Consider the following 21,068-nt stretch of genomic DNA (forward strand, 5'->3'; position numbering starts at 1 on the left):
CACCCGCAGGCCACTTGATCGACCTGGAAGGGCATAGATGCCTTCTCGGGAAGGAGAGACTGCTCTTCATCAGACACCATGCCAACAGTCACTGTATTTACCACGGGCACCAAGGCTTTAAGGGCAGCTACAGTGTCATATCCTGCATGGGGACAGAGAAGGACCTTGTCTGCCTGCCTGGAGCAAGCAGCATGTGCGTGGCTGTGGAGCTGCCCAGCACACACAGGGCAATCCTGGGGTCTCAACCAAGGTCCAAGTCAGCTGTGTTGAGAAGCTGCCGACACTAGCACCTCGGCTGCAGGCCCGGGCTCACGCTGCCTGACTTTCTAGAGAGAACAGGCGCTGGCTGCAACAGGGGCACCCATCTTTCTATTGTCAGATACCATCCCTGTCTGGCAAGGCAAGTGGTTGAATAGATGAGGCCCCCAGGACACCAGAGCCTGGGAACTGCTGTGGCCACGGACTGCAAACCTATGGAAGGACCTGGAACCCAAACCATTATGTAAATATCCAGAATTAAAATCTCAGGGGCCAGCGTACACCATTAGCACTTTTTAAAGCCCCTGGAAGTGACTAGGGAAAGTGTGATCTAGGCACCCAATAGGAGACTCAACCTGAATGAAACTAAGATACATGCTGCTGCAACATGGAGGAACCGTAAGGACATTATGCTATGTGAAGTAAGACAGACATGAAAGGATGAATAGTGAATGATTCCACTTAACTGCACAGGCTAGAACAGGGGCATTCACAGAGGCAGAGGGTGAAGTGGGGCTCCCCCACGCTTGAGGAGGGGACACAGAGGTGCTGTCTGGCACGATGAGAAGTTTGGGAAATAATGGTGCTGACTGTAGTTGCAAATATACAGCCCAGAGGGCTTGTATTTATTTTCCACAAAAACCCCCAAGCCAGTGGGTCCTCACGTTACCCAAGCTACACCTGGGACAGGCAAGACACAGCCCACATCTGAGGGGGAAAAACAATTGCCAAAGCCCACATTCTGCAACCCTCCCCAAGTCTTGCCTAGCATAGGGGTCCGTCCTTGTGGGCTAGCTCCTGTTTTTAATACAGCCTGATCCAGTGCCCCCTAACAAGAGGCCTGAGTTTCCCAACTGGAGAGGCTGGCATGTTTTGGCATAATGTAAAGGAGCTGAGAACAGGGTGGATATCACCTATGTGATCTCAAAGGAGGCCACCTCTCTTTATGCCTCAACTTCTCTTTTGAATGAACTTTACATCGGTAACATGGCAATTACAGCATCCTCCAACTCTCCCTGGCATGGAGCAGGCACTCAGAAGTGAGAGCTGGCTTCTTACCCAACACCCTTCCTCCTTCCTCACCTGCTTCCTATGCTGTGTCCCCAGACATCAGTAGTTAGCACTGCAAGGGGAGCCGGAATCACGAGCTAAGAGCACATCTCCTGGTGCATACACGGCTCTACCGTTCCTTCAGAGCTTCCGTGGACATCATCTCCCCAGGGAAGGCTCCGACCATGCCTATCCCATCTCATCCTGGCAAAAGCTCTGGCTGCTCTTCCGCACAACTCATCCCAAGGAAGTTGGCTCTTCAGCCACACTTTCCATCAGCCCCACGAGTGTAGCCGTGGCCCCTTTCTCCCACAAGGCCACCAGGGTCTACTGCCATGCTCTCCCCTTGCAGCTCGACCTGCCATCTCGCTGCGGCCTTGGCCTTTTGTACTTCCATCTCCTCTTGCTGCTACACTGTCTCTGGTTCTCCAGACTTTGTCCTTCACTTCCTGTTCCTTTAATTCTGGGTCTTTGCTTAAAGGTTACTGTGTCAGGAAGCCCTTGGCCACCCAGCCCCCACACCGACATGCTAACCTCTTTACCTAGTTTTCCAGCAGGCTCACCTCCTCTTCACACTGTTCAGTGATTGTGTCTGTAGCCAGCAAGTAAGTTGCCCCTGGGCCCTGACAGAGCTCTGGTAGTTAGGCCTGGATCACTTCTGCTTCCTTGTAGTCGCACCCCTGCTTCTGGCAAGGGCCCCTGGGTCTTCTGTGGTTCCTTAGGGTGAGCATGTACCCCAGGCCTGGCCAGCCAACATGACCCATTATAGCCATTGGTAAAAAGCTATATAACCAAGCTGTTCCCACAGAAGTCAGACTTGATCTTTTCTACCTGGGGGCAGCTAGACCTGCTAGGCAGGGGCCCTATCCTGGGGCAATCTAGAGACAGGCTGACACAAACTTCCAAAATCCGGCTATGCCTTAAACCAAAGGTAATCCTGGACTATTTGGTTATGAGAGCAGCAACTTCCTTATTGTCAAAGCTAGCTGGAGGCCACTTTCTATCACGTGGGTCTGCTTTGGTCTCTGAGTAAATGGGGTTAGGGGCCAGGCCCTGGGAGCTGGACTGTATGCTTCCCACCTATCCTGGGGCTGCTGGTACTGCCCCAGGAATGGGCCAGTCTCACCTCCTACCCCACATAGTTCAGGAAGAGGGGACAGGGACCCAGCAGCTAGGATCTGATCCATTGCAAACTCTTCCTCACTCTCAAACATGATTTAAGAGGCACCCAGCACCCTTTGCCTGAATTAGCAGATGGTGGGCTGGGCCGGTGGTTCCAGCTTGCCTCACTCAAAGCCTGACCTTGGGCACAACCACCACCTTGGCTCCTCTTATCTGCAGCCCAGGGAGTTGCCGCTGACGCCCTTTTGGGCTCCAGTGTTTTATGACACCGTGAAATAACCAGCTGGCCCCACAGCACTAAAGGCCTGGTGCCCTGGCCCTTTTGAAACTATGGCCTCTCCTCTGGGGTACTCTTTAGGACCTACTCAGACCTGGAACTGGAAGTGGAAAACACAAGGTTTTCAGGTGACCCTCTTGTCCCCACCTGGTCCTCCTCTAGGGCATGTACCTACCTGAGTCCAGAACAGCACTGGCAGGGTTCAGCTGCCCCACCTGTGACTGTGTGAACAGCCTAGAGAGCTGCCCTGGAGGCTCTCGGGAAGCAGGAGGAATGTTTTCCTTCTGTCCATTTCCACAAAAATGGGCATCCACATCTTGGCAAAGGGTGACTCCCCAGGCTGAGAGGACCCAGAGCCCACCACCTGTGCCTGGAGAGCCCGAGGGCAGGGGAGGCCTGCCATGCCCATCCACTGTAACAGGGCGATGTGTTGCTATTCAAATGGGAGAATTAGTGATGAATGGGGGAAATTGTTCCTCCTTCTGTCCCGTCTCCAGAAGGAGACAAAAACTCCTTTTACCTCAGCAAACAATGCCCTTATGTGGGCGCCAGCGTCCTGCAGCCTGCACAGGCCCAGCTCTGTGCAAACCGCCAATCACCACTCTGGGCTCTGGGGCCACAGCCAGCGGGTACCCTTCCCCAGTGGGCAACCCACACCAGTCCCTAAGCAGAGCTGGAGAAGGTGGCAAGGCCACAAGAGCCTACTACATGTTTGGTGCATAGGCAAGCTGCTTGCTGTAGCAGACAGAGGTGGAGGGCTGGAGGAAGCCTGGGCCCCTTGGTGAGGCTCTGGTCAAAGCAGCAGCCAGGCAGGGCTGAAGAGGGGCATCAATAATTCACACACAAAAGCTGGGAGCCAGGAAGGAGGTAGGGAAGGTGAAGTGCTAGAATCAGCAACACCCCTCCAATACCCCCACCCCAGGGAACTGTACATGCCGGGCAGGAGTAGCTGAAGGTCTGGAAAGAAGCCCTGGGCTGCAGGCTGGCACACTCACTCCTCTGAATTTGGGGTGTATACCTCACTAGGGCGCTCTACCTCACTCCTCACCCCTGCCTGCTTTGACAAAGGCCAGTGGCCTGAGTAGTATTTACACAATGCATAGTTCCAAGAAGCACCAAGCTCCTGGAGCCCATCTGTGTTCTCTGAAAGCAGACAGAGGGACCAGGGGTCAGATGGGGGCCAAGGGACCCAACTGCCCTAGGTGATAAGGCTACATTGGGCATGTGACCAACCACATGAGGCCCGGATTCTCCACTTGATCTTCAGGCTCTGATGTCACCCAGCTGTCTCTCTTAAGCTCCCTGTTTCTTTCCCTGTGGTAAATAAGGCCAGTAGGCCAAAGCTTAGCATCAGAGAGACTATGTCCTCCTTCTTAGTCTCTCCTCTTTTTTACTGGGGGCTTGGGGAAGGCCCCCAAATCCCATGCTGTCCTTAAACTAGTAATATCATTGAGGAGGACCTTGAATTTCAGATCGCATTGCCTTCACCTCCCAAGTGATTAGAGATGTGCACCACCAAGGTCCAGTTCATGCAGTGCTGATGAAGGAATTCATAAGGCTTTCATGAATGTTAGGCAAGGACTCAGCAACTGAGCCAGATCATTGGTCCACTCGTGTTTCTTAACACACAGCCCATGCCTCCACAGCGCAGCGCATCCCAGCATCTCCGTCTTGCTCTCAGGCCAATGCCTAGGCTCTCAGTGAGTCTAACCATTCAAGTACTTGCTCGTATTTTCAAAGTAGGGTGAGGGTTGTTTGGAGTTTGGTGGTGGCTTTCTGTACAGTGCTAGGAACCCAGAGCTTCATGTATGCTAGGCAAAAACATTAATTTTAACAATGTATTGTAAAGTCAATCGCAGTGGTACAATCCTGTAAGCTCACTATTATATAAGGCTGAGGCAGGAAACTACACATAGGAAGTTCAAGTCTAGCCTGGATTATGTCTCAAAAAAAAGGAGACCAAGTTTCTTTTATCTAATAAACCCAACATATTTCAACAAGTAATTAGTAACATGTTTCTGTTTTCATGATAAGGCCAGTAAAACAGGTGTATCTTCATGAGTGTCACACATCTCTGCACCAACCCTCTCTGAATGTTCAGCAGTTGCAAGTGAAGGAAGTCTCACACAGCCCAGGTCTGCAGGTCTACAGGGACCCCAGGGTCCAGGCCCCTGGAGAAGTTCCAAGCTACAGACAACAAGGTATTAGAGCAGGCGACCTAGGCACTGACACTACTTTTGTTGGTGGGCACGGACACCAAGTATGCACCATATCTGAGTGTCTGGCTCTGGGTGTACAAATATCCCTTTACAGGACACTGCTCAGTAAAGGGACAGAGGCTCCCATGGTAGTCACCAGTCTCCCAGAGTTAGCAGCAGCGTCCAGATGGCTTCACGAAGAATGCCTCACCCCACCATGGATTCCCCCAATACACACTGGCAAGTTACACCCAGAGGACATCTCCCAGGACGGAGCCCTTGTTGGTCTGTCTTCCCAGGCCCAGCGCTTTCTCTTCTTGCTGCAGGCCAAGAACAAGTAATGAGAAATAAAATACCAACTTGAAGTGCAAAGTTCTAAGCTAGGCTCCCTACAGCCTGCTAGCCCCAACCCCCACCAACCACTTGTTCTGAGAGTAAGCAGTGCCACTTCAGGGTACTGTGTGTGAGTGAATCACCGGGCAGGGCCCTGCCTGGGAGCTTGTGTGTGGAGTTGACAGGCCCCTGGCAACCCTTCCTGTGCTCCCGGAAGTGGTGCATCCTAGTCCTTAGGTCAGGGTGATGACGATAATGACAATGTGGCCCAGCTACTTCCTGGTTCCTGGGAGAGTCATCCTCAAACAACTCAGGCCAGGGTGGTACCTGCCCGTATGCCTGTATGGCCCTACTCAGCCCCTCTCCAGCACAGCAGGGCCACCCCAGCAGAGGAGGGGATCTAGATACTGCTAGATCAGGGAGTCTGCTGGTGGCAGGCCTGGAAACTGCCAGATGGCCCCAAGGCCTGGGCTAATCTCCCGGGTCAGGGAGGAAGGGAGGGCAGGGTCTCCATCCCCCTGGCTTAGCAATAACCCTCACCCTGATGCACCCCAGAACTTCTCCTGACCTAGTGTCCTTACCAGGGGCCCCAGTAACTAACATAGGCTCAGGGTAAGACCAAGCCCTCCCTGCCTGATCCTGTGTTAAAGGAGTTCCTTGGAGCTGTCTCCTAGCTCCTCTTGCCTTTGCAGGCCAGGTCTGACCCAGCCTAGCACTGTGGTGTCTGCAGATCAACCAGCTTGATAAACATTTTTGTGACCCAGGATTGCCTTATGGCCTATGGCCAACCCCTAGAAGATCTGGAACTCTTGGGTAGGGGAAGAGAGAGTCTCTATTGCTGTGGTCAGATGTTTGGTGCCTCAAATCAGAGCAAAGAGCTCTTGCTTTACAGGGGGTGAAGAAGGCCCAGGCCTGGAAGCCTCACGAGACATCACTTGAGACAAACAGGGTCAGGGTGATGGACAGGACGAAGACCCACAGTGTGGGGCAGAGTAGCTCCATTTAGAAGTTCACTGGGGGCAGTGAGGGGTGTAAATGGGTTGTAGAATGCTATCTGCCATACACAAGGTCCTAGGTTCGATCTCCAGTAATCCTGAGATTTCTTTGAAAATAAATATGGGGCTGGAGAGATAGTTCAGAGGGTTCTGGCTGCTCTGCAGAGGACCTGGATTCCCAGCACCCACACAGTGGCTCACAACTATCTGTACCTCCAGTTCCAGGGAATCTGACACCCTCTTCTGAACTCTACTGGCACCAGGCACACATGTAGTGCACAGACATATATGCAGGCAAAATATCCATACACATAAAATAATAAAAAGTTTTTTTTGTTGTTGTTTTTAAAAGAGCCCAGTGTGGAGTGGGGCATGGTGGAGCAGGCCGTAATTCCAGCGCTTAGGAGGCCGCAAGAAGGACTGAAGGTTTAAGGCCTGCTTGAACTGCATAATGAGACCCCTATATCAAACAGAGAGTGATAGTAACCAGAACATTGTCCAATCATGAGGACTGAGTTCACAGTGACTAAGCTGTGAGGGTCAAGAGCTCCAAACTCCAGATAAGTGCTGCTCCAATAGTGGGAAGACCCAAGCTGGCACAGGACTGGCCCAAAACCCATACATCGCTTTCTCTACTAGTCGTGTAACTGCTGGCCTCTGTTGTCACTTGCTGGGAGTGCTCTGGGTGGCAGCACACAGGACCTGGCTGCCTCTCCCCAGACAGCAACATCACCTCTCAGCTGTCTCCTCAGCCTGGGAACAGGAAGTCGGAAGTCGGCAGGGCTGTGTGCAGGGGGCGGAGGAAGCCCTGAATGAATATGAATATGTGTACTGTTGACATGGTCCTGGCCGTGTCTCAGACCCATGCAAAAACCAGACCGCCTGCCTTCTCCAGGTAAGGTTCAGGGAAGTGGCAGAGTCTCCCTTCCAGGTTTGAGTGTGAAGATTGACCATGTATGTAGGAAATGTCCACCGCTGCTTTCTCCATCTGGATGTTTACAGCCTGAAGACTGCACCCCTACACAGACTGATCCTACTAAGATTAGCTAACCCTGCCCTTGATCAAGCTGTGCACCACAAACCCTGCCTCCTTGCTGTGCTGTATGCAATAAGCCTGCCTCTTTGCTCAACTCTATATATTATAAACGGGCTGCAGTTTTTCTATCCCAGACCACCCAATTCCAGATTTCTGTTTCTTATCCATCTGCCTTTTCTTCATTCCATTGCTTCCCCTTGGAGTTCCAAGTCCAACTCCTTGGAGAACCACTGCAAAGACATAGCAGCCGTGAGCCAGTAGGCAGGGTCTTTATGGACTCAAGAGTCCCAGGCAGTCCCTAGACCTGTGGGTGGGGATGGGGCATAAACCATGAGAGCTCAGGACAAGTCATTTGACTAGCTTTTGTTTTGAGACAGGATCTTTGCTATGGAGCTTAAGTTGTCTTCAAACTTGCTATATAGCAAAGCTCACCTCCATTCACCATCCTCCTGCCTCAGCCTCAGCACTAAAGTTACAGGAGTGACCGCCATGGACAGCTCTGGCTCCCTCTCTAAAGTACCATGATCCTGAGGGTAAGGGACACCACTCTACGTTGAGATAGAATGCTATGGGAAGAGGCCCATGGGGCCTGATAAGACTGAAGAAGCAGGACTGGGCCAAGCAAATCTGGTGAAAGGCCCAGAGAATCTGGGAGAGGTGGAGGGCCTTTTGATCCACAGTGATCACCGATACCACATGGTTTTAGCCCGAAGGTGCCAGTGGGCCAAGAGTCTCACTTCCAGCCTGGCCCATGACCCTTCCCAGTGCCCACACATCACCCAGTCCTCACAGTTCAGTAGGGTGGGCACAACATCCAACCAGCAAAGAGGGAACAGAGGCAGGACCTGAATCTGCATCAGATAGGAGAGCTGTGCCTGCGTCCTTCTTTCTCTGTACCTTCCCAGAGCCCAAGGAGGGAGAAAAGTAGGGGAGAGCAGAAGCTCGGAGGACAGCATCTTAAGAGAGGAATCTAGCCAGGATTAGAGGGCTGGGTCATTGTAAAGTTTGAGCCAGCGTCTCTGGGCCCCACATGCTTACAGCTGACGCCCAGCTGGCAAAAGGCCCCACTCAAAGCAGCAGGAACCAGAAGACCTCAAGCCTTGGTCTTCAGACAAGAGTTCTAAAGGCACAGCAGAAGACAGGATCCACCTACAGGAAGCCGAGTCCAGGGAAGTTCTTGGGCCCACAAAGTAGCCCTGAACCCCTGAACCCTCCTACTCTGTAGCATGGCTGTGGCCTCCCTGGCTTGCCTTTCTTGGCTGCAGCTTGGGATCACAGGAAGTGTCTGGGCATTGGGATCACAGGCTCAGTCTGCTTCCTCTGACAGGCTGCTGCCTGGTGTCCCCTCTAGAAGCCCTTCCCTGGCTCCCATCAGTCCACAGCAATAACAATAGTTATTCATTGAGCATCTACCCATGGCAAGGGCTGAGATAAAGCATAGGACAAACGACTCTAGCCAGTTGCTTCCTGTGACCTGGACAAGCTATTTCCATGTCTGAGACCTCTCTGGAGGAACTCGGTGCATAGGACTGGGGCCTGGGGCCACAGTGGGCTTGGGTCACTTGGCAGACTGGACAACAGAACCAATCAGTGACAGGAAAGAGGGGAAAGCCGTTATTTAAGGAGAAGAGTAGTACAGTATGTTCCTCCCACCAAAAGAGAGCGAATGACAAGTGGCCAGAGAAGCCTGAGGAAAGCCCCCCAAATCTGGTAGCATTTTTCCTTTCTTTTGTTCCTGCCCCAAATTCTCTGCAATGCACAAACTAGTGTAGTAAGGGAAACAGCAAGATCTATTTGTATATCTATAGCTGCTGCCCTCAGAAAGGTGACAGCCCAGCAGGGTCCCCACTTCCCTGTGTTAGATGCTCTCCAGCCAAAGCCAAGACTCTTGAGACAAGGGAGGACTGATAACCTTAGGGGTCACTTAATCAGACTGCTGAGAACCCTTCCTTGCCTCCACCCAGGGCAGTGCTGGGCACCAGGGGGCGGCACTGGCCAGCAGGAAGTAGGAGTCCCAACCTAACTGAGGGAAGCGCCCATGACCAGCAGGTCCCCAGGGACAGGCTGTAGGAGGACCTCGTCTGAGAAGGGCACACATGAGCCATGAAAGGCTCCAGTGCTCTGCATAATTCCTGCCAGGCAACCCCCAACAGCCTGTGTGCAGAAGGGCGGAAGCAGGACCCTCAACTGTCCCCTGGCGTGAGCTTCCTGTCTGACGGTGGAGGTGGGGATGAGTAACGTCCGTTCCCTGCCCCCATGCATCCCCTCTGGAGGGCAGGCCTCAAATTTTCCATTCAGGAAGGGGCACCATGAGAGGCCTAGTTGGATCATGTCAGGGGAAAGAAAGGAGGAGCTGCAGACAGGGTTGGGTGGGGACCCTGGCACCACCACCCTTCAGGACCTGCTAGCTTACCTCCTGATGTGCACACACCCACACCTCCATCCATCCACTCACTCACTCACTCATTCACTCACCAGCACTTCCCCAACAAATGCCTTGTGCTCAGTCCTGGGTTATGGTCCCTGGGGTGCTAACTGTATAAGGGGAAGACACGGGCATTACACAAAGAATCCCACAAATGGGTCCTGATAGGATAATAGACTCTTCGTCTCTAAGGCAATACCAGACCTCAAGGGCTCTGCACAGTCTCAAGTGTCTCTGGCACCTCATAGGCCAGAAGCTTTCCCAAGCTTTCAGCACACACAGAGCCTTGGTAGACCCAAGACAAAGTTCGAAGCCAAGAGCAGGTCTTGGGGTAAGAAAGAAACGTGTGTTACTTTTAGTGTATGAGGACCCTTGCACTTCATACAAAATGCCTGCCAAAGTAGAGGAGGAGGGAGGCTCTCCTGGTGCTAACCAGACGGCCCTGTGAGAAAGGACAAGATTGATGTCCTCACAGTGGCAGCCACAGCCCCAACTGAGAAAGCCCTGTGGAATGAGGCTTGCTACCACCACCACAGCTACAGGGACCCAAGAACAGGACCTCAACAAAGAGGGTGGGGAAAGTACCATGAAAAAGCCTGGAGAAAGAGGGCTGGAGATGGGGCTAGGAGCATAGGAGGGTATGCGACAGACACAGGTCTAGAGGGGAAAGCTGGCATGCTTGCCACTCTCGGGACCTGCCCTTCCAAGGCCCAGCCTTCTCCTGCCTTTGTTAAAATTTAAAGAGAGAAGCCAGGAGTGGTGCATAGGTCTGTGAGCCCAACACTCAGGGCTGAGGGGAGAGGACTGACGACACTAGTTTAAGGTGAATTTGGGCCATGACCCTGTCTCAAAAGCAAACAAAAACAAACAGAGGGGCCCTCACTGACTAATCTTAGAGGTAAAACCTGTACAAGCAGCCTGGCTTCTTGCCATCGCTCTTGATTGTATGGCTCAGGTCGACAAGGATGGATGTGCCCAGGAGCCCTGCAGGCCTCGGAGGCTGGGGTGCTGTCTCAGAAACAAAGAACCCAACTTGTCCCTAACAAGGAGGGGGCTTCTATTTCCCTGGCTGCCAAGCTCAGGGGCAGTCTCTATAAATGTCAGCTTGCCTTTTCATTTGGGCCACAAACATTCAGCAGGCCCTAGTAATGGGCCAGACAAGCAGCTGGAGGAGCACAGGGCAGAGCAGAGGCCAGCACTAATACAAAGCACAGCGTACCTTACAGAACTAGGGGAGGAAGGGGGACATTCAGATGCCTATCCATCCAACGTGCTCCAGAAGGCTAAGAGCCAAGTTGGGTTACAGGAGGGTTCTGGGATAGACACACAAGCAGAATTATGGCTGGGTATGGAGTGCATCACCAAAGCCACCTGCTGGGTTTGTTCCCACCCCTCTTCCTTGAAGAACAATAAGAGACATGGTATCACCAGGGCTCACTCATGGGGGCCAAATTTCAGCTCTCATCAACACTAGCCATACATTCTGAGACACAGAGAGAAGGTTGTACCACGACTTCAGGCTATATTCATGACCAACCAACACCCCGTGGGAAATCCTTTTACACCTTGATCACAAGAGACTAGACCAGCTGGCTGATACTCTGTACTGGATTTAAGCTGGTCTCTGGCTACCACATCAGCCTCCAGATTCAGCCACTGAGTCATTAATTAAATCGGTGGATCATGGTCCACACCATCCTCCCTGTTCCTAGCTCTCCTGTTTGCCCTCATAAACACTAGTTCTGTTAGCAGGCAGCCTGTCTATGTTACGTCCAGTGCCCATAGCCAGGAGTCTGAGATATATGTGACTCTGCCCTGCAGAGGTGGCTGCAGGACAGCTTAACCCCAGCAGTCTGTTTCATCTGCACTGCATCATCACCAAGTTCTAGATCACAGCAGGGGACACCAAGGACAGTACAGCCCTCATAGAAACCCCCAGTTTGCTGAGTATCCTGAGGAAGGACCTCAGTCTACTAAGATGCCAAGTTAGTGTTCTCGGGCAGTGGCCTCAGTCCCAAAGGGTACAGCACACGAACAGCACAAGCAGACCTTTCAGAGACTGAGACAGTCTCAGTACTCAGGGCTTAAGAACAAGCTCCAGCTCTTCCTTGGGAAGGCACTCAGGGTGCCTGCTAAGCACTGTTAGCTCGGCTCTTAGTGGGCTGCTGGGTGTGGCTCAGTCAACTCACATGGGGCTGGAGGTCAGCTGCTGGGCTGTCCCACCCCCAGAGCCCCCGAGTGCTGGCCCCCATTGGGCTCCACCCCATGGGAACACCAGAAGGCAAAAGTAGTCTGGAGGCTCACAGCACAAGGGGGTCCTGCTGACGCGGTGACATCAAGGCACAAAAAGCCTTTTCTTTTCCAGGAGCCTCACACCCCACTCCTCACTCAGCCACCCCCAGACTACCCAGTTCCAGGCCCAGACACTTCCAGCGGCCAACATGCTAGACTCCTCCCAGACAAAGCCAGACTCAGGCCAGGAGGGAGGACCAGCGTGTGGGTTCTGCCATGGAGATGAACTTTGACCCAAACCACAAGGCTCCTACCCCTTATTTACTCTTTAAGACTCACCCTTTTTTTTTTCAGAGTTAACATTACACCCCTTTTCAACCCTGTACCTCCCTCCCACATTCCAGGCCCTGACCTTTGACCCTCCTAATTACCAGCTCCTACACCCCAGTTCTCTGTGGCCCAGCTTTGGGCTCATCCCTTAATCCTAGTCGCCTCCTTCAGGCAGCTCTGCCTTCAGGCACTATCCTACACTTCTAACCTGGTCGGGCCAAGCTGACACAGGGCCGAAAGCCCATTCTCAGGCTCTGCATAGAGCCATGGAGTGGACCTCTGATATCTGACTTTGTCTCTCCACACACAAGAAATAATCCAGAGATCCTGGTCAGGTATCAACTGCCTGGCCACTGAGTAGGTGGTCCTGTCCCAAAGCCAGCTCATCCAGGCCATAAGAACACAGCTCCTGGTCACACACATTCTTGATCTTTCCAGACCTGAATTTCGGTAATTCTGAAAGGCCCATCATGAGCATAGATAAGAGCAAATAGATAGGAGATTAGCCCACCCCACCCCCAGCCTGGGGGCTCTGCATTGAGAACAGCCTGCTCTCTCTCTGGGGCAGTGGGGACTGCAGAGATGCTAACAATACCAGCTTTCAAGTACAACAGGGACACCCCAAGTGTCACCCACCACCCAGAGCATGTGCAGGCCACTCAGCACAATGAGGGCCCTCCCTGCAGCCGCCCAGGGCACTCACCATCCTCCTGGCTATGGAGGTTCTGAGGGCTTCGCATCCTCTCCTCTTGGTTGGGGCTCAGGCTGGAGGCCAGGTGGGGGTCAGCTGACATCCATGTGGAGTCATTCATATCAAACTCTTCACTACTCACAGACGTTTCATCCTGACAGGGACAAAGAAGGCAAGTGTTCAACAGGCGCAGGCATACAATGGGCCTGGGTGACCTTTTGGGCAGACTAGGAAGGGTCTCAGAGGGCACAGAATGCCCCTAAGAACATGCAGTGAGGCTGGATGGCATTCTCCCTGACCTCCTGAAGTGGACCAGGCTCTAGTTCCTGTCGGAAGCCAGGGCTAAGGGCTGGTGCTGTCCGTAACTGAAGACAATTAAGAGGCCTCACATCCTGTGGGGCAGATAGCAGAGCCTGGCTCCTACTTACCTTGTGAGCCAAGGTTGAAATGAGCGTGGTAAACAAGAGCCACCATTCTCCACCCCACCCCCACTGGTGGAAGAGGGCCCACTCTGCACCATGCCTGCACTCGATAGTGAGACACAGGGCACCGAGGAGGCCAAGGTGGCAGTCCCCATCAGGCCTGCAGCCAACTCCTGTGGAGCATACATGGAATTCCTTTCTCCCACTCCCCCAGCCCAGAGGACATTTCTGTCTTCCTCCTTCCTAACCTTTGCTGTGCTTCAAAGATATGCTCTTGGGCGGCTTCCAGAGTTGAGCAGGCCAAACCCAGAAGTGTGGAGAAGGAAGGGGGTGGGGCAGGCCAGGGTTCTGATCAAACCAAGAAGGGACCAGGAAAGAGGGTGCTAAGGCCTTCCAAACAGGCTAGCTAGCCTGCTAGAGAGGACTGAACCTGCTCCTCTCCCCAGACTGCTGGCTTCAGTGTGCCCTTGGCCAGTCATCTGGGAACCCCTGGGATGGGGCCCCTTTAATCCAGCTTTCCTCCAGGAAGGAACCCCACCTCCTTTCAAGAGCAGCAAGCAACTGTGTTGGGGCTCCAGTTGTATCACACAGGGAAGAAGGCCCAGCAATGCCACAAGTGGAGTCCTGACCCTGTTCTCTGCCCCTAGCAAGATACAATAGCCTCTGTGGGCCCATGCAGAACACCCTCAGAGCCATCCCTATAGGGCCCTCTCACAGACATCTCTTTTATGGTGAGCAAACACACTTCAGTTTGAACTTTCTTCTGCTGTTGTCCCTGGGGCAGACACATCTGCTCCAAATGCTAGGGAACCGGAGGTTGAGCCTCCCTCCCTCCCCCAACCAAGCCTGCTGGCAGGCAGTTTCCTGGAATTCACAGCTTCTAGGCAGCAGTGTGGACCCTCTGTGCTGAGTCCAGAGGACAGAAGCTGAGCCACAACATTACCAGTCTGCAAGAACACCCTTGGAACCCTGGGGACCAAGCCCAGTCTGAGCTCCCCAAATAGGCACCCATCATACACACTCCTCTGCTGGGACAGCTACTACACATACAAGCTCATCTCCCTACAGTCTGCCTTCATGACAACACGTGTACTCACATCTACAGGGACATGCATGCTCAGAGAGTACAGTAGGGAAGGGTCTTGTGGAGGTGTAGAGCAGGGCTCCAGAGTGGGGGTTCTCTGTGTTTCTCACTGGTCCCTTGGGGAGGCACTTGAGAGACAGAATCAGGGTTTCTTCCCGGTGCCCCTTGCACAGGCAGAAGCAGAACTCACAGCACTGTGGAATCCACAAACTAAGCGACTGTTTCCTAGTAGTATTGTTTTGTCTTTTGAAACAGAAGCTACTTGAGCCAGGCCATGGTGATGTACACCTTTAATCCAGCATTCAGGAGACAGTCAGGAGGATCTCTGAGTTTGCAACCAGCCTTTTCTACAGATTGATTTCCAGGGCTACACAGAAAGACCTTGTCTCCAAGAACAGAGACAAACAAACAAAAAGGAAAAGAAAAAGAAAGAAACAGGAGCTACCTATGTAGCCTAGGCTGGCCTCCAGTTTATAATCCTCCTGTCTCAGCCTCCAGAGTGCTGCAATCACTTACTCAAACCCATTCATTCATTCACCCAAATATTCACTGGACACCATCTATGGGCCAAGTGTCTTGCTCAGTGCTGGGAATCAAGCTGTGGAGCAGATCCTATTTCTGGCCTTTCTGCTACTCCCCATCCATGGAGCAGAAGTGCCTTTGCATCAGTTGTTGCCTGTGCGCCATAGCTCGCTTGCCCGCCCTTCCTTCCTTTCTTTCTTTCTTTCTTTCTTTCTTTCTTTCTTTCTTTCTTCCTTCCTTCCTTCCTTCCTTCCTTCCTTTCTTTCGGTTTCTTTCTTCCTCTCTTTCTTTCTTTTTTCTGGCTTTTCAAGACAGGGTTTCTTTCTCTGTGTAGCCCTGGCTGTCCCGGAACTCACTGTGTAGACCAGGCTGACCTTGAACTCAGAGATCCACCTGTCTCTGCCTCCTGAGTGCTGGGGTTAAAGGTGTGCGCCAGCACCTTGCCACAGTTCCTCTTCTTAAATAACCTGCCCATCTGTCTGTTCCATTAGCTGACTCATGGCACAACCTACTGCGGGGATCTCTCCTGTCTCATCCCAGAAGGCTCTGGGTCCTTCCAAGGGTAAGGGTCAGGCTGCTAGCCCTCTGAATTCACCTTGAGACTAGCAAGACTTGTTGAATTGACTAAACTCTCTGGCAAGATGTGGTGTTTAATGAAGATGCTGCATTAATCTGACAATTAAGAGTTCTGATCCCACTGGGCAGTTCTTGAAGGGGTGGGTCATATGAAAACTAGGATCCTGGTTAGTTGGCCAAAGATTGTATGCTTCCCTTAGTTACAGCTGCTAGCCATCCTGCAAGTGGCCTAGCGCTGCTAGGCTCAGACAGCTGAACTGTTCAGGAAAATGGACTCCACTTCACCCTGCCCATTAGATGGACCACATTTCATATTGACAACAAAATTACCTGGAAAGAAAAAAGCATCCAGCCGGACAGTGGTGGCACACGCCTTTAATCCCAGCACTTGGGAGGCAGAGACAGGCGGATTTCTGAGTTCGAGGCCAGCCTGGTCTACAGAGTGAGTTCCAGGACAGCCAAGGCTACACAGAGAAACCCTGTCTCGAAAAAAAAAAAAAAAAAAAAAAAAAAACGAAAAGAAAAGAGCATCCAATATCTACATGAACCATGCTCACAGGCTCTGGGACACGGTTTCATAAGATGTCCTTACATTGGCCCCATACAGCCCCACAGGGCAGGCCTCTCTCCAAATCTAGTCACACATGCTCCCCAAAGGCTTGACCCAACTGCCCAGAGCAACAGAACCAAGGGCAGAGCTGGGATTTGAATCCAGACAGTCTGCACCCAGAGCCATGAAATTACACTTTCCACCCTTTGATCAAAAAGTACCTGATTCCTTAATGACAAAGTGCCTCAAGAAAATACCCACAGGCGACTCATAGGCAGTGGGGCTACATATGCATGCACAACATGTACACAGAGTTGATGAAAGTTATTGAACATCCACGTTGTGATGAGCTGCCCCAGAGCTAAGGAGAGCTCCTACCTTTAGACTTTATCTAGGGAAAGGAATCAACTAAAACTTCTGGCCCATTTGTAGGTATAGGAAAGCCTCCCCATAACACCCCCCCCCACACACACACACACAAGAGTTACTGAACACCCATGCCTCTCTCCAGGGACTTGTCCAGAGGCCCAGGATTTCTGCCACTCCAACTGCTGCATTGTGAAAGGTAGTTCTGGGAGCTCTGAGAACCCAGATGCTGACTGTTATGGCCTTTTTCCCCCTTTAAGTAAGAAATCAATCCTATTAAAGCTAAACTTTTCAGAAAACAAACAGAGCTGAGTAAGCCATAGCTGTAGAAGTAGCCACACCGACACAACTACCTTTAACACCTACACTGGCAGAGCTGACCTGGAGAGAATCCTCTGCAAGATGCTACCAGCAGAACCTGGCTGTCGATGGGGCAAGGCTGGCTACTACAGAGGGGCAGACTCAAACTCGACTAGCCCCCGAGCTGAAGCTGGCAAGGCGGGCTAATTACACAGACAATTACCACAGCACACAGTTCAGACCCATCACCCAAGTCCTGAGGGACCTGTAAGAGGAAGGGAGGGAGGGAGGGAGGGAGGGAGGGAGGGAGGGAGGGAGGGAGCCAACCCAAGTCAGGAGTTGTGAAGGCTGAGGCCTGCCTAAGACCCCAGGCACTCCCCTGCTTCTCCAAGAGGTCACAGGTAGGTCACTTCTTCCTCCCCTCTTAAATCTCAGGAGAATCTGGGCTACTAATTTTTCCCTCTATGTTAAATAACTTCAATGGGATATTCATTTGAAAATGAAAATGTGCAAGCCATGGTTCCAAAACCCCTCTCCTAAGATTCCGTGTGTGAGCAGGCAGCTGTGGCTAGGTCCCCTAGCCTTTGCCCTTTCCATCCTGAAGCCTGTGGCCTTGGCCACCTGGCAGTAAAGGTTCATCAGACCACACACCATAGAGCGTGTGCCATCATGGGTCACAGGGCAGTAGGGCCAACCTTCTGAAAAAGGGACTTCTTGTCTTGGCTGGGCAGGGTGGGCAGTACCCAGTCAGCCTTTAGGACACACCCCCAACCTGGGAGTCTTCACTCTGGGCAGACAGAGAGAAGCTGACCAAACCCTTGAGCCTCTTATCTTCAGTCCAAATTTCAGGAGCCAGTTTCTCCCCACCCCACCCCCACCCCTCCACCCCGCAGCTAGCCCAGGTCTTTCCTCCTCTCCAGCCCTCTGAAGCACCAACCACAGTCTGCAGCCCAGAGGACAGGAATCCGGGAGCCATACTGAGGAAAGTGGAAGCAGGCCTGTATCCATGGCTGTAACTATGGGCAGGTGCTATCAGTAACCTGATTATTTTACAACTGGGGTCAACTTCTCTGGAACTGGGTTCCTAGTGCCTCTGAAGCTGAGCCATTTGCATCTTACAGGACTTGGAATTCTGGGGCGTGCCTCCTACAATATTTTCCAGGCCTTTCCTAAGAGCTGTAACTCTATCTCTACCACTCAATTGAGAAAGAAAGGGAGGAGGATTTACTGAGAGTTCAGTGCCAGTGAAGGCCATAAGGCCTGCTCTGGAGCTACGGGTGTGGGTTTCAGTCCACGGTGGGGGGGGGGGGGGGGGAACACGGATGCCCCCAGGCCAGACAGGACACAGACACTCCCAGCCAGCCATCCCTCCCCCCCCCCATTCTCCACTGCCCCCAGGTTTTTGGGCAGCTGGAAAGAACACTAGTGTGGGCAGTTGCTCTAACCCCAGTTCTCAAGCTAGCATTATGTACTAGGCTGTGGCTTCTGGGTCATCTGTGAGCCCAGCCAGGCTAGGGATGCTCAGCCCGAGCTGCTTGGGGTGAGCATTATGCATCACTCAGAGCATACCAACAAAGTGCCGAGCTACATTTGACCCCAACTTAACCACTTCAGCTCATCAGCCACTTAGTCATGAAACTGAAAACTCAGCACCCAGAGCAAGCAAAGGTTTGTGCCCCTGTTGTGATGGGGTTACATGAAAGAAACAGGAGATCGACCAGAGTCAGCTCCTGGGCACTTGGGGCTTCCAAGGTTGCTGTTTAATGCTGTACCCATCAATGTCCACCTGGCCACCAGAGGAGGGGGTGAGGCTTCCTGAGACACAGCCCACACAAGTCCACTCCTTAAAAACAGACCTCTGCTTACTAACTGTACAAACTCTTCTAGGGCAAAGGAAGTGAGGAAGGCTTGCTTCCACCCAGCCAATCACTCACCAACACTTGAGCACTCTCCCCCTCCCCGACACACTCACATGCACACTCTCACACTGGCTCTGCCTGTCCCCATACCCATGTGCATGCTCTACTGTCCTTGCCATAGTGGACGCCTGGATGCTGGAGTGAGCATTTTCCACACCTTCCCACTAGTGTATGGGCTTTTGTTCAAAGCAAAGGCAACTGACTGTTTTCCCAGCATTCCTCACTCTGAGACCCCCAGCTCCTGCTATCAATAGGGATCTGAGTTTCTTGGGCAAGCAGGGTTCTTCCAGCCAAAAGGATGGCCAGAGGGGAACCAGTCAGAGCTAACCCTCTCCAGGACTATCCTTCCAAGAAAAGGACTCAGGCTAGACTAACAAAGTTCTTGAGCAACTAGGGGATGGCCCGGCTCCCCATTGCCCCAGGGTGGCTGACACCCTGGGGAAGAAGTTCCTCAAAGTTAGCCTTCTCAGCAGGGAGGTAGGCTGGGGTGCTGTTTACCACTGGTTGGCAGGAAGGTGCTGATTTGAGCCAGAGAGAGCAGAAGGAGGTGCTGCCTTGAGACTGCTCTAAAGGACAGCCCAGCAGAGGAGCCTGGATTGCATTCAAAGACATTTGGGCTCAAATGGCTTTCCAATGAAAGGGTAATTTACAACCTGGGGTTAAGCTACCCACTGGGGCCTGGGCCATCAATGGGCCCTTTACCCCCACACCAACCCACAGCTCAGAAGCAGGCATATTTCAGAGGTCAAGAGACCTGGCTCCACCATCACAGGCGCTCTGCCCACAGGAGTAAAGACAGCAGCACCAACACTCTCCCCAGGCCCCAGGGCTGGTGTGTGTGGTGGGGGAAGGGGGTTTCCAGCTGATTCTGGGATAAGTAGGGCTTTATCTCAAGGGAGAATCTATTTCAGGCCACAGAAAGGGGGAAATCACAGAGTCCAAACACCATTTCAGGTAAAATCAGGAGGTTATTCATCTCCCCTCAAAGCAGACAGAAAGAAAAATCGATGTTTTAGAGGGGGAAAGGGTTCCATTTGAATTAATGGGTTTGTGGCTTCTCCATTGATCTGCGCCTCTTCACACTTTCTTTTTGTGCTTTTGTGCTCTGAGGGAGAAGGGAGGGAGAAGGGACTGGCAGGGAGGGGGCTCTCGATATGGAAAAGGACGATCTAACCTTAACCTTTCTCCGGGAATAATGCTAATTAGCGAGCCTTAATGAGAACTTCCCCCAGGAAGAACGGCCTGGTGAAGACGGCCAGACTCCTCGCAAATGCAGCTCCGAGTGAGAGTAGGGTCACTTCTGAACCCAAGAGGCTGGAATAGGAAGGCGAATTGCGCGCACACACACACACACACACACCAACACACACATACACTCCGCCTGCCAGTGTATCCTGCCTAGGAGCCCTAGGTGAAGGGCGGCGAGCAGCCAGAGGGTGGAGGTGTAAATCCACTTTAACCCTTGCGCGCGCTCTCCGAAGGCGCCCGCGCGATGTGTCCCTTCACCAAGGGTCCCCAACACCCTACTTTCTTCTTTAAGGGTGCAGACGAGATGGGCTGTCGGTCCCCTGGTGGAGCGACAGGAGCCTGCCAAAGTGGGCTCAACTGTGCAAACCGCGTCTCAACTCCCTGCGCCGTGGCAAAGAGCCCCTCCCTACCACTCTTTGCTTCCCGTCCCCACATCCCCAAACACAGTCCACTTCCTTTCTCCCGGAGGCAGAGGCCACCCGAGCCTGGCCCCCGCCCCGCTGCCAGCGAACGTCTACCTCCCGGGGACGAGGTGCGGAGCTCGCTGCAAACGGCGTGGCCGCGGCACAATACCGCGGCGAGGCGCACACAATCACCGCCCCCCAGGACCGGCGGCGCGCACGGCCCGGAGTGGGGTGCGCCCGGCAGCCCTAGGCACTTGAAGCTAGGCGCACCTCTAGGGCGCCCCGCAAGCCCCGGAGCGCAGCCTCCGCCCCTCCCCGCTCTCGAGCACACTCTTCCGCCCCCAGCCCCAGCCCACTCCACCCAGGGCCAGCAGCTCGCCCAGCTCTGGAAGCTCTCCGTGAGTCCCCCTCCTCGGAACCCCCCAGTTCCTCTAACCGCAGCTCAACGGCCAGCGGCAGGGCAGGAGGAGGGGGCGGCGGCTGAGGGCCCCGGACCAGCCGGGTGGTGGCGTCCCCCAGGACTCCGTACCTGGGCGGGCGGCGAGGTGCAGTCGGGCGATCTAGCTCTGGGAGTGAACCGGGCGGGAGGCGGTGACAGCCCCACTGCTCCAGCTGCTGCTGCTGCCGCCGCGGCCGCCGGGGGAGAGGGGCTGGCACCGCCGCGGCGCGTCACTGCCCGGCCCGGGGGCGGGGGTGGCTAGGGGGAGGGCTCAGGCGAGCGGCGGCGGCG

The 21,068-nt window shown here is 53.3% G+C and overlaps 1 protein-coding gene across 2 annotated transcripts in view; it reads right to left on the reverse strand.

Moving 5' to 3' along the window:
• Nol4l (nucleolar protein 4 like) overlaps positions 1-21,068 on the reverse strand; it is a 73,865-nt gene that overhangs the window by 14,715 nt on the left and 38,082 nt on the right. Inside the window, exons 1-2 of one of the 2 annotated variants that reach the window (XM_028774991.1) lie at positions 20,868-20,978; positions 12,960-13,101 (exon numbers count right to left, since the gene is read on the reverse strand). In XM_028774991.1, the coding sequence (XP_028630824.1) occupies positions 12,960-13,068 (109 nt within the window). In that variant the 5' untranslated portion in view covers positions 13,069-13,101; positions 20,868-20,978. Of the gene's footprint in view, positions 1-12,959; positions 13,102-20,867; positions 20,979-21,068 lie in introns of those variants that run through there. The other variant, XM_028774990.1, reaches the window with a different exon arrangement.

The sequence above is a fragment of the Grammomys surdaster genome, unplaced genomic scaffold, assembly GCF_004785775.1.
Source record: "Grammomys surdaster isolate TR1022 unplaced genomic scaffold, NIH_TR_1.0 251, whole genome shotgun sequence".
In the NCBI taxonomy this organism is placed as follows: domain Eukaryota; kingdom Metazoa; phylum Chordata; class Mammalia; order Rodentia; family Muridae; genus Grammomys; species Grammomys surdaster.